This window comes from Falco naumanni, chromosome 6 (assembly GCF_017639655.2).
Source record: "Falco naumanni isolate bFalNau1 chromosome 6, bFalNau1.pat, whole genome shotgun sequence".
Classification (NCBI taxonomy): domain Eukaryota; kingdom Metazoa; phylum Chordata; class Aves; order Falconiformes; family Falconidae; genus Falco; species Falco naumanni.
The window spans coordinates 12,965,991-12,981,857 of NC_054059.1; the positions used below are offsets into that span (position 1 = coordinate 12,965,991).

Sequence of the window (15,867 nt, forward strand, 5' to 3'; positions counted from 1 at the left end):
TAATTGTAATTATATTAGTTACACTTACTTTCACCTACAACAAAGTTTTTTTATGACTTTCAGGAACTTCTGTGAATATCACATGTAAATAGCTGACAAAGCATTCCCCTAAAGCAAATGTTTTATCAACTTGATTGCAACCCATGAGGATCTGCATATAACTAACGTTCATAATTTTAATTTGTGATAGAAAGATGCTCAGAAATTCATGTATGCCCAGAAACACAGAAAATGTCTTTATATTAAACTGAGGCAATGAGAAGAATCTCATATACTTTCTTACCTCAGTATAAGCAGCTTCAAATTCCAACTTTATCATGTATTCACACCATTCCCTCCATATTATTACATTATTCCCTCCATATTATTATTCTAATAATAACATGAACCCTCAGTGGTATTAAAACTCTAATCTCTTTAGGAAAAACACATAATTTTCCATATCTACCTATAAAACATTAGCCAAGAATTGGTGTTCCACAAACAGTTATCGAGATTACAGCTCAGCACCTCGTTTGACCTGTTTTTTCAGCTTCTAATAAACTGAGTTTTCTTTAATGAATATACATACCGGTGCCCCTGCTACTCCTGGTGTGCCAGCTGGTCCACGGTCACCCTGAAGAAAAGATAAATCTATACTTAAATGGTAACACTCAAACCAGAAGTTTGTGTGTGGATTCCCATTAAAGCCTGAAGAAGGATTATTCAATGAAATGAAAATGAGGACAAGATCCAGGCTTTGCTGAATGCTAATATTTAGCTCTGCTACTGACTCATTTTACAGACTTGAGCAAGTAACTGAAATCCTTTGTTTAGTTTCTCTTGTATAATGTCATAATTTCCATGCTATCCCTTATACTCTGTTTGAAGCTTTCCTTGAAAAGGGATGCAAAGCACCTGACTTATCTGTAGCATTCCAAATAATCATTTGTGGTCATGACAATGACTACAATTCACATAGGGTAATTCGCTATCACATCAATGTCCCCGTATTACAGATATAACTTTCAAAGAAGTTTTCGCCTCCCTGCTATGCAGTCATCCATTTGCTGCAAGACAGCATCCTCGATCTGCTTGTGCCGTGGTCCTTCCAGGGCAAAGTTTCTCCTTTTAGCATACAGCCAGCTTCATCTATGCTTTAAGCTAAGACAATGGTTTTTCTGCTGGAGCTGATGAGTTATGGGCACAAATTCACCTTTTTCTCTTGAGAGGACTATAACCCAAAGCAGACAGACAGAGCTCGCCAATGGGAAGACCCTGCACAATGAGATTTGCTGTAACTCGCTGCTGACACGTATTGGTCTGTAACAGTACGCTCTGCTAGCGTAGCGCCGGTTAGAAATGTAAGAAAAAAATCAGGCACCTACTTTCTATAACCATACCAGAAAAGTCCTGGCACAGTTAAAGCTGTACTAGCAGCAGAACAGTTTTGTGAGTGGAGTTTACGTTACCTGGGGCTGCTTTGCAAAAGCTCCACCAACATAATGCAATGATAATGCTGGGAATCAGAAACACTTTGTTACACAAAGCATAGACAGATGACAAGTGAAATGTCTGACCTTGCGTCTGGATGGAGAAGCTTACTTAAAGGCCACAGTTCAACCTCTCTTGCTCTGGAGGCTAAGAGAAGTCACTTAATGCAAGTTCACCCCTCCGTGAGGAACACAACGTGCACCTCAGGAACACTTGAGCACTGAATGTCTGCGGCAGGGCACTCTGTCCCTGTGGTTATTCTGGACCCAGAACTTGTATCATGGTGTTCCCCCTACATGTCAGCTCTGACAGTGAAGCTCAAAATTCCTAACATTCCCCTTGCAACTTTTTTTCTTTTAAGGACTATTCTGGTCCTTTCAGCAATGTGATTTGCAGCGTGGTGGCTGCACAAACCACTGTATCCTCACAGGTGAGGGAAGGGACATTGTACCCCAAGGGCACAAAGTTTCTTAAGCCAGTTCATGAAATTATCATGAAATTACAGCCAACACTGTCTGTGGAAGATGGCATTCTGTTACACAGAGGTACCTAATAGTTTTAAATTAAAAAACTAGCATGCACTATACTGTGGGGACTGGCAGCAGACTCTGGGACTCTGCTCATTTATTTGCACCAGAAATGTGGAATTGTGACCAAAGTTAGTTATGGAAAGGGTATATTTTTACTTTGTGAAAGGGCCAAACACTCAGCTTGTTTATGCTACCTGATCCAATGTTTATTCCCTTTATTTAATTCTTGTCCTCACTTTGTTTCAGTTAGGCCTGTGTTTTTAATTTAGAAATCAGACTAGTCATTAATTGCATGTAAACTGTAGTCTTCCAGAGATAGAATCATATCATGTAATTTAAACATCTAGTACAGACATCCATCTTAGATCCTGTGACTCCCCATTCTGCACAAGTAGGAGTAATGCACAGTGGTATCAGAAGTGAAACTTTTAATTTACATTGCTTTTTGATGAAACACAAGTTTCAGTAAACTATTTTTGTATGAGGTCATTGAATAACATGTAATTCAAAATGCTGATAAATATTCCATTTTCAAAAAGTATTTACTTTTTCTTCTTAAATTTAGAAGCTATAAACAAAATCAATCTGTTTTGACTGATAGAAAACATAATTTACAGATTTTTTCATTTCTCCACCAAGTTTTTTGTACTTTGCAACACTTAGCAATTAATACCAAAATCTTGAAATTTTTAGCATTTTGTGACAAGCATTTCTCTAAATTCGTATCAGCCTCCACAACTAGTAAATGAAAGGCTGAAATATACCACCGGCTGAAGGAAAAGATCATTTCCTAGCACTGGAATGCAGACGAACTACAGGAAGGAGCTGGAGAATATGATATGGTTCGGGATGTGCTACACTGGCATCACACATGTAGTATGGAGCGCAAGAAAAGCAAACCAGAAACAAGGGGCCTTTTTTAGAATAATGAGTAACAGCCAGAGAAGAGAGATTTTTGCTCACTTTGTAGCAGGATGCAATACAACAGGAACTGTAGGGAATATTCTCTCCCTCTATTTCTACTCATCTATATTTTTACGCTCATCTGAAATAGTCTTTTTTCTTTTGTATGGATGTCTTGCATGCACTAAGTCTAGAATGATTCAGGTATAAAATTCTCTTTAGATCTTTAACTATGCTGTAAGTCTTAGAACACGACAGACTGTTAAGCATAAGAAAATGTTCAATAAAGAACTAGCGATCATACTTAGGAACATGTTAACTATATTACTATCAAGTAATAAATATATAATTTAGTATATGGTTGTGTTCTGCCAGATTAAGAAAACAAAATATTACAAGACCTCCTACACACAATTTTCAATTTGTGGAAAATGAAGTTTATGTTGGGTGAGTATATGCTTTAGATCTGCGTAAAGCAAAAAAAGGAAATACATATAAATATGCAAATATTTTCCACACAGAAACATTAACTTACACAAAAAAATTCAAACAAGATTTCAGGAAACGTTTAGCTGCAGATAGCTGCCGCTAAGAAACCATGATTTCTTTTTAAGAGTCCTACCTTTTCACCTGGGAGTCCTTCCAGTCCTGGTAATCCCATTGCTCCTGGGTCTCCCTGATTTTTTATTTTTTTAAAAAATTAAAGAGAATTGCATATGTTAGAATTTCCATACTCTACATGAGAAATGTCGAACAGCAAGGAACCGCAGATTCTTTAACACGAGATTAGTAAAACAGCTATCCAGTTATTAGGAGAACAGATTTTGTTATGCCTCGTTTTAGTTTACTTTTAGTTTAATCTGCAAATTAAGCTTTTCCTAGAAGCACTGTCCAAATATTTGCAACAACAATTTGAATTCTGATGAAGCATGTAATCCGGGAGACTGCCCGCCAGTGTTCTTGCAAGCCAAGGTCAACTCTAAAGTACCTGCAGGCCACGGAGCCCAAGGGTATAAGCATAAGGGGTCAACCAGAGAACCAACCTCCAAGCAATTCTGTGCTCTGTTCCCTAAACAAAGCTTACTCTGCAGCAAGGGGCACACCAACTAGGCCCCTGTGTAGGTCTTCATGTTTGGAAATAAAACCAGAAACATGCTCCACTGAAATAATTTTAACGTGTAGAGTTTGGAGGCGCTTTTAATTCTTTTGCTTTTTAAAAATAAAATAGGTAATTGACCACAGAGATTTAAACTGCAGTCAACAATTTCAGCATTTCAGTAATTCTCAGTTAAATAAAAAGCCACAGCAAATTCCCATCTGCATTTCATGAAGTCTCTTACAGATCTCACTTTCCACACCTAAACTCTGTTTGGGAGATGGTACTTCCTAAGCAGGAAGTGCATGCTGATAGAGAAAGATGTATTCAGCTTCTAGGCATTAAGGTGAAATAAAAAAAAAGAGCTTTTGTGACTTCTTCTGAAAACAGATTAATCAACTATTTCAGGAAACTACCTCATAACTCCATGTTTGTCTGTCAGTGCTGAGGGGTTCTGTTTTGGATTCCTTATTGTCCTTGAGGAACACAGTTATCCCATTGGTTTATAGATCAAAGTTCGGGTTCTGATATAGCTGTCTTTCCATTAACACTTGGCAAGGAATCAGACATGACCCTAGGCCCTGCATGGGTTGGCTGAGTGGAGATTATGCACCAGGTCATGCATGATAGATTAATTCCTAGCCATCTCCCGAAAATATTACTTTCCCATACCACCTTGATCTTGGCTGCGTTAGTCTGACCTAGCTGCACTTAATACTGCTGCTGTTTTTGCATAGATAGTTCTGTGCCTGCACTGGTGGGAAAAAAAGATGCAACCAAAAGGTACTGGCATGCTCCTTTCATGAGCAGAGACGTTTCTCAGTAGTTTCACACTGACACTGAAGAGAAAAACTCCATGATAGGGACCCAAGTCAGAAGACATGAATCCTTCAACAGCAGAAGACACTCATTATCATAATTTTCCAAATACTGTGACCTGATGTGTTCAGACAAGACCAGTCTCTAGGGACATTTAAACAGTCTATGTGTTGTGTTTTGACCTGATACTTTAGTACCAGGCATCCAAGATGTTGACTGAACCATTTCCTTATTTATTTTGTCCAAGACTAACAACAAAGACAGAACAGCAGCTGGAGAGGTCAAATGTCAGCTCCTTGGTGGTTGAATGAGCTCTTGAATGTGTTAAGGAACTCCCTAAGTATTTCTGTGAAGTAGCAATTTGTTTCATGAGTAACAGACATAGCTGTTCTGTTCTTTACTGGAAGGGATGTGATTTTGTTTCAAAAATGATCTCTCCAACATTTTTCAGTTTCCTGATCTTTATCAAGTAGACAATTTGTCAGCAGATCACAGGGAACACAGTCTGACTGGGCACAATTTTTATTCCTATCTCAGCTTCTACTGCTTTTATCAGCATATTTTTCTCAGCAGTTTCCATTAGCTGACACATGGTGCTCATCCTGATTCAGTCATACTGCCTGAAGTTTGAAACAGGTCTGCTAGACACAGATCTACCACACTGACCATGAAGGAGCAGTACCTGTTTCACTGCTTTGCAGTGTTGTGGTGCTGTAGCTACCACTATGCAGTTACGTGGTGTTCCATAGACTTGAAAAAGAAGTACACAAATGTACTGAAATTTTAACTGCTGTGGAAGCACCTTCCAATTTTTAAAACAATATCCATTTAAAATTACATTTGATGCTATCATACTTTCTGGGTATTTTCATTGACGTCCAGTCATGAAGACACAATACCTGCAAGTTTCAACTTTGTCACCTTCAAGGCTAGGATCTGTAGTGACAAATCACAAGCTAGTGACAAATACAGGTTCTCTATTATAAAGGCACGTTGCACACACATGCCAAAGACTTTGGAAAAAATGCACACCCAGTCAGGATTTGGATCTACATTCTGCTGGTGGCTAGCTCTACGCAACTGCTCCAGTCTTGCACAAATTGTCCATTTGCATAATTTTAAAAGAAAGATCACGTGAAAAGGACATAACACACTACTTAAAGGAAAAAAATATCAAAAAGTTAAAATAGATACGCTTTTGAATGTCAGACTGTAGAGCTGAAAGATATAGTGGCTCCCATGACCATCATCATTTTGCTCACCAGAAGCAACGTGATCACACTGTAATAGTCATGCCATTTTCAAACAAAACACCAACTTCTAGTTATTAGGAGCCATCACGATGTAGCACATTGTCCATTCTTCCTTATAATCTTCAAACTAAATGTTGAGAAAATCTAATAACTCTAAGGTATCTTCTACCTTTATTTCACATCCTTTATTCTTAGATATATCTAGCAGCAATATATCGGCATATATATATTTTGGCAGCGATGAATCCACAAGCAGTTAATAATATGTTCAGTCATTTGTTATATTACCACTTAGAACTATCTACCAGAAGTTGCAAAATTTGCAAGCCTGGCAATGAAAAGGGCTTTTTCAGATGTACTGATTCTGCAGGAAGTAAGCTACCTGCTAAAGAACGTTAATGGACCCTTCCACCCTTGTGACTACGATCATGTGTTGAACTACTTGGGGTGTTGTCTAACATGACCAAAAAAATACATACATACATACCACTCTGCCGGGATCTCCTTTTGGACCCTGTAAAGAAATGAAGTGGAAAAACATTTACAAAAGAACAGTTACACAATAAGATGACTTTTTTTTTTTTATTTATTATTGCATTATGAGTATAGTTTGCTTATGCAGTGCATTTAGAATCAGTATTAGATCCACCCCTCTCAGTTGAGTAATATAGTGTAAAATTTCACTAACATTTGTTTTTTGTTTTGCTGTTCCAGAATACCAAGAATTGCTCTTGTGATCTGGTGCAAGCCCGTGACTACAAATGGAACATAATGTAATGCTTCATAGACTTATAGAATCATTTACTTTGGAAAAGACCTTTAAGATCATCAAGTCCAATCGTTAACCCAAGACTGCCAAGTCCACCACTAAACCATGTCCCTAAGCACTTACTGATGGCTACAACATTTTTATGTGGTTACCAAAATGACAATCATCTTAAAACAGTAGAACCTGCCTGTGATACTAACAAGACGGAGGTCCTAAATAAGTGCACAGCATCTTTGGCTCCACAGAACCAAAGCAAGAGTGTCCAGCTGCAAGGTGGCGCATCTGCACTCTGCAGCATGGAAGACACCAGCCCTGTACTACTGACACAATGTAATTCTTAGTTTTACACATTTTTTTCTTCACTGCAGCTGCATACAGTTAATCAGTAACAGAATTGAGATCAGAATTCAAGAACTTCTAATTTCCTGCACCAAATTTGATCTGTTACAAAACTACACCATCACTAACTATAAATATATATTACACGTTTTAGGATATTAGGATACTTTCACCAAAGTGTCAAATACAAAATGATGTACCATTTTTGCAGCCTTTATTTTCTAGGGTAAAATACTTAAACTACTCTCCAAAATGGGCTAAAATGCTTGACGGACACATAAAATCACATACTTTATAATTTACTACATACTAATTACGTCCTTATGTTTTCTATCTTTCACATATAAAATCAAACTCCATGCCACTTACCAAAACTGCATGCAACTAACCAATCCTCTGTTACTATGTTAATTAACTATTAGAAATTACATTTCTGTTAATACTTACTGGAGGTCCTGGTGGACCTGGATAACTAGCAACACTTGCGCCTCCCTGTAACAGCAAGTTTAAAAGTTGAGTTGGGCCAAAATCAGGTGTTGATTAAAAAAAAAAAAAAAAGCATTGAAGAGAAATACCTGGAGTTTATATAGGCTGCTCATTCCATTTCTTTCATTGTAAGGCATACCCTTTAAACATAAAAATCATGTAAGCATCACAACTATGAATTATAAAGGCAGAACTCTTACCCTGTTGTAGCCCCATAGCTCAGGAAAGCTGTGGTATCATTTTTGTTCTTGATCAATTTTTCAAAGATTACAGACATTTCAGTAAGAACAAAAGATACATACCAATACAGCTTGGGACATTTTTTGATTTACAAAATCAGACACCTGTAAATCTCGGTGTATGTTACATTTTGGTATTATTATTATAATACTCTGGATTTAATTTGTGTTAGGTATCCAGCTAATCTGGAGTCCAGTGAGGTCCACAGACCCAAGCTGTCTAAATTACCGTAACAACACTGGACACCAAGGTTAACTCATTTGACGAAGTTTCTAGCATGGCTTTAGCAACCTGAACTTAATCAGTGATGAATCACAAGAAAAAAAAAGAATAGAGAATCGTTTTGCAAAAAGACATTGATGTCTTCTTGCACTATTAATATATATTAGATTAGCTGTCAATTCTTTATATTACATTACATTTTACACACAGGCCTATTGTTCTAATATAAAATTCAAAATATAAAAAAAATGTCTCACCGGAGGCCCAGGTGGTCCAGGTTTCCCAGGCGAACCTTCACTGCCCTAGTACAGCAAGAAATTCATTGAACTAATTTACTGTAACTAATGTCCAGAGCTATTCCATACCCAAGCTATGATGACCACAGTGACAATAAACAGGAGATTCCAAAATCTCATCACTATGACTCAGTTAAAAGCACTGTATAATTTGGAACAAGTCTGCCAGAATTTTTCAGTGACTTCGTTGGATCTTATTAAACATATGTCAGTGAGACACTTTGACTGCATATTTAAAATTATTAAGGCTACAGAAGTCAAGCTAAGTGTTCAAAGGCAATAATTAGCTCACCAGAAAAATGTAATTGTTTATGCTAGGGTAATTTCCAAATGGTTCCACTAATTGATAGAAACTGTCAGCCTCCAAAGAATGATTTGGTGCACTTCACAGGGAACAGAAATACTATACTTTAGAAAGGATATTACATGATCATTTCTAAAATGTGTTCTCCATATGAAGGAAGGAGGAGGAAATCACTCTGGCTATATTTCAGTTTACTTCATCACCCTTCAGACATCAGAATTTTGCCCTTTTTTACCGATGAGACACTAGTTCCAGAGCAGTGGCTTCTCATTCCCACCAGTGTGTGAACTGTAAACAAGGAACTAACAAAGACTTGTGTTTTGCATTCAGTTGTGTAGAAAGGGAGTAAGTGTGGTAAATTTTTGTTGCTATGGTCTGCAAGGAGACAGGTCTCAATTAGTCTTTATACTGACATGATTTCAGAGTTTACAAAATAGTATCCTTTCTTACTCATACTAGAATCAAGGTTTTGTAGAGTATTAGTAGGATCACATACATCGATGTGGCAGTGCTATGCCTGGAAAACTCCAGGCTAAAGCTGAAAAAAATTTCAGAAAAGTGTATTCATATACAAAATGGAGAACTTGTCCCAGCAAAAAAATCACAGCAGACTAAGTTTGTGCCTGGTGTATTTCACTGATCTGAGGTTCCCAAGAAATTAACGTGACCTCTTACTTATAATGGATAATACTGACTGCTTGATAAAAAACCACATAAAACATTGATTAAAAACACTGCTATAACAGTGTGAATTAAGTATAAAAGAAATACATATTTTTGCAGAATAACTTCTATTCAATAACTTTCACTACTTGTGAAGCACTTTTGAAGTATGCAATTACTTTTGACAATACTGGTAAAAGAATGAGAAGCACAGCAAGTAGTAACTAGTCTCATAAATATACTATCTCACAAATGTATTTTCACTTTTATAAATCTTATATAATATGTGATATTTAGAGTACATTCTCTAACTTACATACTCGACAAGTACTACGCTTCAAAATACAAGCCCAGACGTATGGCATCTGTTTGGGGAAAGTACTTGCATGAAGACACAAATAAAAATGAATTTGGAAATGTACATCAGGTTCTTGTTTGCCATCTCTGTTAAAAAAACCTGAAACATAGGAGCATAAGGGGATTGCAGAACCTTCACAGATTTTTATCAAGACTAAAAAGAAAGAATACCTTTTCGCCTTTTGACCCTGCCAGACCAGGATGTCCAGGTCGTCCTGTGACTCCCTGCACAACACAGTATTGGTTTATATTAGTTAAGAAACAATGAAATACAGTATTTTTGCATTGCAGTTTAGTTTTTAAAACTTGTACTTTTTGAAGGTGATTGAAACCTAATCATGCTGCTCCTCCAGGTTTAAATATTTCTCTTCTGTTTGATGCAGCAGCTGTGCCCTTCTGATAAGCCCTTTGAAGGGTAAAACTCATGTTTGTGGTTGCATTTTCACCTTGGCAGACTAAATGCACTGACCTTAACTGGCACCTCTCTATATTGCTAAGAATCATGTTTTACTGCTAAAATACCATTTTACATATTCCACATTAAACTTGCTAAATGTGTTACAACTTTTGAAAGAAGGGAAGCATTAGTACTGCCAGCAACCTAGGAATGAATAATGATCATACTAACTAATGTGATACCAGCCAGTACGTAGAAAATAAAACTTAAAAAAGTTTCAAAGAGTTTTCCCAGAAATACCAACATTTTAAATTATATTTTTCAGTGACTTGTAATATCATCAGCTTATTCTCATACTTTTTTATTGTGAAACCAAGTGATTACTTGGTTTCAGCATTCAATGTTTATAGAATGCCTAGCTGGAATTATTTTTAGATTTTTATTACTAACATTATTATTGTAACTTGGGTAAGAATACATAAACAACTGCAATTTTTCACGTTGTAAGTCATGTAACCTCACAGACTCGCTAGTAATGACAAAACTCCAAATCCGTTTAAGTTGCATAAACTTTGAGCTCAGACAATGACAGTATTTTCAGCAACATCAGCTCACAGCATAGTTTCTTTTATTAGAGCCAGTATGGGTAAGATTTTATTACTCTTCAAAAAGCCAAAAGAAGCTAAGAATATGAAGTTTTGCTTGATAGTTATAGCAACCTCTGCAGAGATACATTAGGTCACAGATGACACCACACACTTACAGATGGTCCACTGGGTCCTGGCATGCCTGGCAGTCCAGGAGCACCTTGAAGGCCCTGGAAATTAAGAGAGCATATGTCTTATTTCCTTTCCCACTTATACCTCAAAAACTACTTGTATTCAGCACGTCCAGCAGTGTTATAACTATATAATATATTAGAGTGTATTTTCATCTACAAGGTTGGCGTTAGTTTTAGGAATGAAAAAAACCACCATGCAGGAGAGAGATCATTGAACAAAGTTAGAGGCAACTTCTTGCTTGACTGATAAATAATACTTGTACTTCAGCCTTTCACATTGTTGCCTTATGTCCTATATATCTTTTTGTTTTTAGTTGTGCAGGTAAGAGCAAGACAACTTCTGCTTCTGGCTTCTCCTTAGAGATTAATTTTCTGTCATTAAAAGTTTTTTTTGCTGGTGAGAAGACATCTACTCAGACTTCTCAATGTTACCTGATGCTATCTATATGCAGCAATGCTTTCTGCCCGATATATAGATTTTGCTTTTTTGATAACAGAACATGACATTTTTCATGGTATTTAATGACCTACTTTCCTGCTCTTACTCTGCTTGATTGCCTGGAAATCGATGGATTCTGGTATCCACTTACAAAACACACAGGTGTGTGCAACTTACTACAGTGGATACAGATAGAATTTGAGACAAGTCTGCAGGCCACTGAAGTCTTTTCTCTGCCACACCAGGCCTAGGTGCAATTTCAGACATGTAGAAGTCATGTACTAATGAGAGTTAATTACTCTCGGTTCCCCCCATAATCCATGAAGGGAAACAGGTCCCTCCAAGCAGTGATTACTTTTATCTGTACAGGTGTAGAAGAATGGCTGCAGAAGCGTGGCCACGGAACCCCTGAGGGTCTGCACAATCCAGGCCTGGAGTGCACAATCCAGGCCTGAAATTAGAAGTGTACTGGAATTAGAATTGTGCTGAAGTTGTTGTGCTGAATTTACCAAGAAAGCGGCCTTGATCTATTCTTGAATCCTGAGACCAAGTAACTTTATTGTAATAACAGGCCGTGGCTGTAACAAGCTGCAGCTGTTAGGGAAGACATGTGCAAGGCCAAGGGAGATGGGGAACGGAATGTGGATAAAGGGAGTAACAAACCGCAAGGCTAAAGCATAGCTAACGCAAATAGCTGCATGGACAGAATGCTTGTTCCAATCATGATAACTAGTGGTGTGCGAGCAGCGCGTGCTTAGGGGCTAATAACCAATTATATGTTTGCTTTGGGAACATGCTTGTGTATTGAGGCTATATAAGAAGTGTTAGAAGCCAATAAAGATGAGCAAGATGCACAACTCATATTGAGTAATTTCTTGACTCCGGCAGACCCCTCTCCCAACATACAGGGTGCCTACCCTCTGACAGGAGGAATCACCTCAGAAAAAGTGTATTTCTCACGTTAAATGCAGTGTTTAAGAAGACATGGCTAAGGAGGTAGTCTAGAAAACCACAGCAGTGAGGAGCCCTGAAATAGGGCCTCTGAGGGAGAGACTGAGGGAAAAACTTCAGACAGAAATAAACCAGGAAAGATGCGGAGATGGAGACACACATTGATTTTCCCTTTCTTGCACCTATACGGAAGACATTGATCCACCTCTGCAGCTTTTCAGAGTGGCAATCCAACTGCTAATGTGTTCCCTGCTCATTTTTAATTACTTTGACTGTACAGTCACCCAGAAAATGAATACGAAGCCAAAGGAATATTTTCTGTAACTCTTATTACTGATGTTAGAAAAACCCTCCAACAAAGAGCTTCAAACAAAGCTTCAACAAAGATTAAAGGGCTGTTCAAAAGCACATGAAAGTTAATGAGCCTATATCAAAGAGCTTCAGGTGGGCTCCTCAATCTCTCTTCCCATTCTCATGCTAACCAAATCATAAAAATAAAAATAAATGCATTCTTTCAAAATTCATACATTTGTAAAAGAGTTGTTTTTAAACTTTGTAAATTCTTTCACGTGTGTTTCTGAAAATAAATTCACTTGCGCCCTCATAATGTCATAATCAAAAGCTGCTGCTAAACACTAAAGATGTCAGAGCTAAGCAGCTAACCAGTTATCAAACAGCAAAGCAGCATGTGAATAGCTAACTTACTAACACAGCACAACACCCTACTAAATCAATAATAATAATAAAAAAAATATTAGAATGAATGTACTCTGGAGTCCTTTAAAAAATAAATCAACTAACTGCCAGTTATAATCTTGCCTTTCCCTTACTACCTTTGTAATTGTCTCTAGTATCTCACTTGATTTTCAGCAGTTATATAGTATCTGAATAGTTGAAACTGTTTTACTAATGCCTCAGATTGTTAGGGTTGAATTGTAGAGGTACCCTACAGGGCACGCTAAGCATGTGTTACTTTCCCATTTATTTAAGTAAAATTCTGCTCGGGCTTTGCTTATGGCTGCCCCATCATTTTAAGGTGTATGTTTAAATTAAACTTTAGGAAGCACTTGCTTTTAAGAAGCAAAACCATAATGAGCTCTATAGATTGTGTGAAAACAGGAGGAAAAATAAGCATGATAATTTAATCTGACAATCTGCTAAATTCTGGGGCAAAGCAGTAGTAGGAATACATATCCAATGCTTCTGCTGCATCTTTCTTTTTCCTCATATAACTCTTGACTTTTAGAAGCCAAGGATCCTGATGAACACAGATTTTTTTTGAAAATGTTCTCTTTCGACTACTTTTTGAAAATTCTTACTATGTTACGGCCTTAGTGCCAAAGAAATGTAAAACACTCAAAGAATTACAAACCCCTCAATCAATAAGCTTTAAATTTTTTTCATATTTTCCAAGCATTTTCCCTTATAGCCAGCACTTCCAAATTACATAAGAGTAGTACGTATTTAACAGTGCCAGTTAAGTATTTTATAATTTTGAAGTGTTTACAGAATATTTTGTAATAGACTATTTATTTTAACCCCTTCAGTTGGCTAAGGTCACTAGGAAATTAATTTATTTACTCAGATTCATTTGCTTAATAGCTTCTGCTTTGATGATTATTTTTGGACAGAGATTGCTCTTGAACTGTTAAATGCAAATATTTCAATTTAAAATGAGAGCTATAGCAGATATTTTGGATTCAGCACCACAAGTCACATGGCTTTTTTTTATTTTCCATAATGACATAAAAATAACTCTAAGAATGCAGTATATGATGCAAAATACTGTAAATACTTTAAATTCAGTCTCTTCAAATATTTTCCAGTTTCCACTAAATAGTAATTGCTGCTATTATCATTCCCATCAGAGTATTTGTCTAATGGAATGTTTTTGAAAGTGAATTCTAAAGAGGGACTAACACAATGAAAGCAAATGCTATAAAACATGAAGTGTTTTCTGAAAATATTTGGCATTTATCTATTCATTGCTTTATCCTATATTCTTAAAAACTAGCATTTAAATGTATGTAAGGCTTTAAAATGCACAAATGAGCAAAAATCCTCAACCAAAACCTAAATAAATGTTATTTCATTGAATAATAGCACTTAATATTTTTGTAAAAATTCAGAATTGAGGGCTATTTATAGCAATACATAACTATCTCAGCGGTTTTAAAGAACAGACTAACATTCTGTGCATTTCATTCTTGGTCTAGATCTTTACTCAGGTTCAGATAAGAATGCAACCACTATGGAAATGACATAATTTTACCTCATCGCCCTTCTCTCCAGTCAGCCCAGGAAATCCACGTTCACCTTTGCTCCCCTGTGAAAACATAGCATTCAAACAAATACTTTCTGTTAGAGAACAATGAATTTCATGCTCTGTAGGGCATTTTAAGACCCACATTTAATATATGCTAGCATGAAACTATTACAGCAAAAAGCTTTAAGATATGCTTCCCATCGAGGTGAAAAGAAATAAGTGGTTTTGACCTAGCAGGCAAACCAGCTAAAAGGTTTGATGGAGACATCTTTATAACAAAGAGCTTAAATGCAAGCAGAAATGGAGAAAGTACACTTCTATGGAATTAGGGTCAACTATAGCAGATATCTATATGCCAGACCATGTGGCATTTGATCTGATACAGTGGAGCAGAATTTTGATTGATGTCAGTGAAACTTCATGTCTCATTGAAACAGATGGCTGCGTTACTCCCATGGGAACATGGTGCAAAGGCACAGGGCAGTCCAGCTGTTGCACACTTGAGGGAGATACGGGATGTTTCCTTCTTCATTGCAAGATTCTTGTGTGACTAACTCATCTAAAATAAACCTATAGATGTCAATGCATTACTGGACAGTCAAATCTGAGCTAGCTTTAATGGATGCAAGACACAGAAGAGCTATCCTGGCTTGGGACTCAATGTAGGCTATTTTGCTCACTTTTCTTAGAGGAAACGCAAACAAACAGGAAGAGGGCTGAACCGTAAAAACAATTTGAAACTTCATGCTGCTCAGATGCTACAGGGATAAAGATCAGGAAAAAAAAAATCAAGACTGTCAGAGGTAAGAGTCTGGCCGCCTACTTTTAACAAGCAACAAAGCAATGCAAAGTACTCTTCAAAACTTACCTTTGGCCCTTCTCTACCAGGGATGCCTGGAGGACCTCTTGTACCAGGATCACCCTAAAGAACAGACAGAAAGCAAAGTGACAACCATTTTTGTGACATAGGCATATGATCTGATCACACAGTCTGCTTCCTTCCTGCCTTTGTGACCATCCCTTCACTTTACCCCAAAGCCTTCTCTTCAGTCCTTTGTCTCTTCTACACAACATACTACTTCAGATATCCTTCCTTGTTTCCCTCCCCATCTCTCACACTCAAACCATGCTAACAAAATTTTAGCTTCATTTTGAGAGGACTCAAATTACTTCATTCTGGATAGCCCCAGACACACCTGTGTCTAGGTTTGTGCAAACCACCTTCCTTTTACGGATTAGGTTGAGATGAAGGTTACTTGTTACTCTCACCAGCTTCAAATCTA

At 37.2% G+C, this 15,867-nt stretch overlaps 1 protein-coding gene across 3 annotated transcripts in view; it reads right to left on the minus strand.

Moving 5' to 3' along the window:
• Nucleotides 1-15,867, minus strand: part of COL19A1 (collagen type XIX alpha 1 chain) — a 204,881-nt gene that overhangs the window by 28,399 nt on the left and 160,615 nt on the right. For all 3 annotated transcript variants that reach the window (XM_040598686.1, XM_040598687.1, XM_040598688.1), the window contains 10 exons: nucleotides 15,453-15,506; nucleotides 14,591-14,644; nucleotides 10,911-10,964; nucleotides 9,922-9,975; nucleotides 8,388-8,432; nucleotides 7,758-7,808; nucleotides 7,630-7,674; nucleotides 6,562-6,588; nucleotides 3,529-3,582; nucleotides 572-616 (listed from right to left, as the gene is read on the minus strand). In XM_040598686.1, the coding sequence (XP_040454620.1) occupies nucleotides 572-616; nucleotides 3,529-3,582; nucleotides 6,562-6,588; nucleotides 7,630-7,674; nucleotides 7,758-7,808; nucleotides 8,388-8,432; nucleotides 9,922-9,975; nucleotides 10,911-10,964; nucleotides 14,591-14,644; nucleotides 15,453-15,506 (483 nt within the window). The remainder of the gene's footprint in view (nucleotides 1-571; nucleotides 617-3,528; nucleotides 3,583-6,561; nucleotides 6,589-7,629; nucleotides 7,675-7,757; nucleotides 7,809-8,387; nucleotides 8,433-9,921; nucleotides 9,976-10,910; nucleotides 10,965-14,590; nucleotides 14,645-15,452; nucleotides 15,507-15,867) is intronic.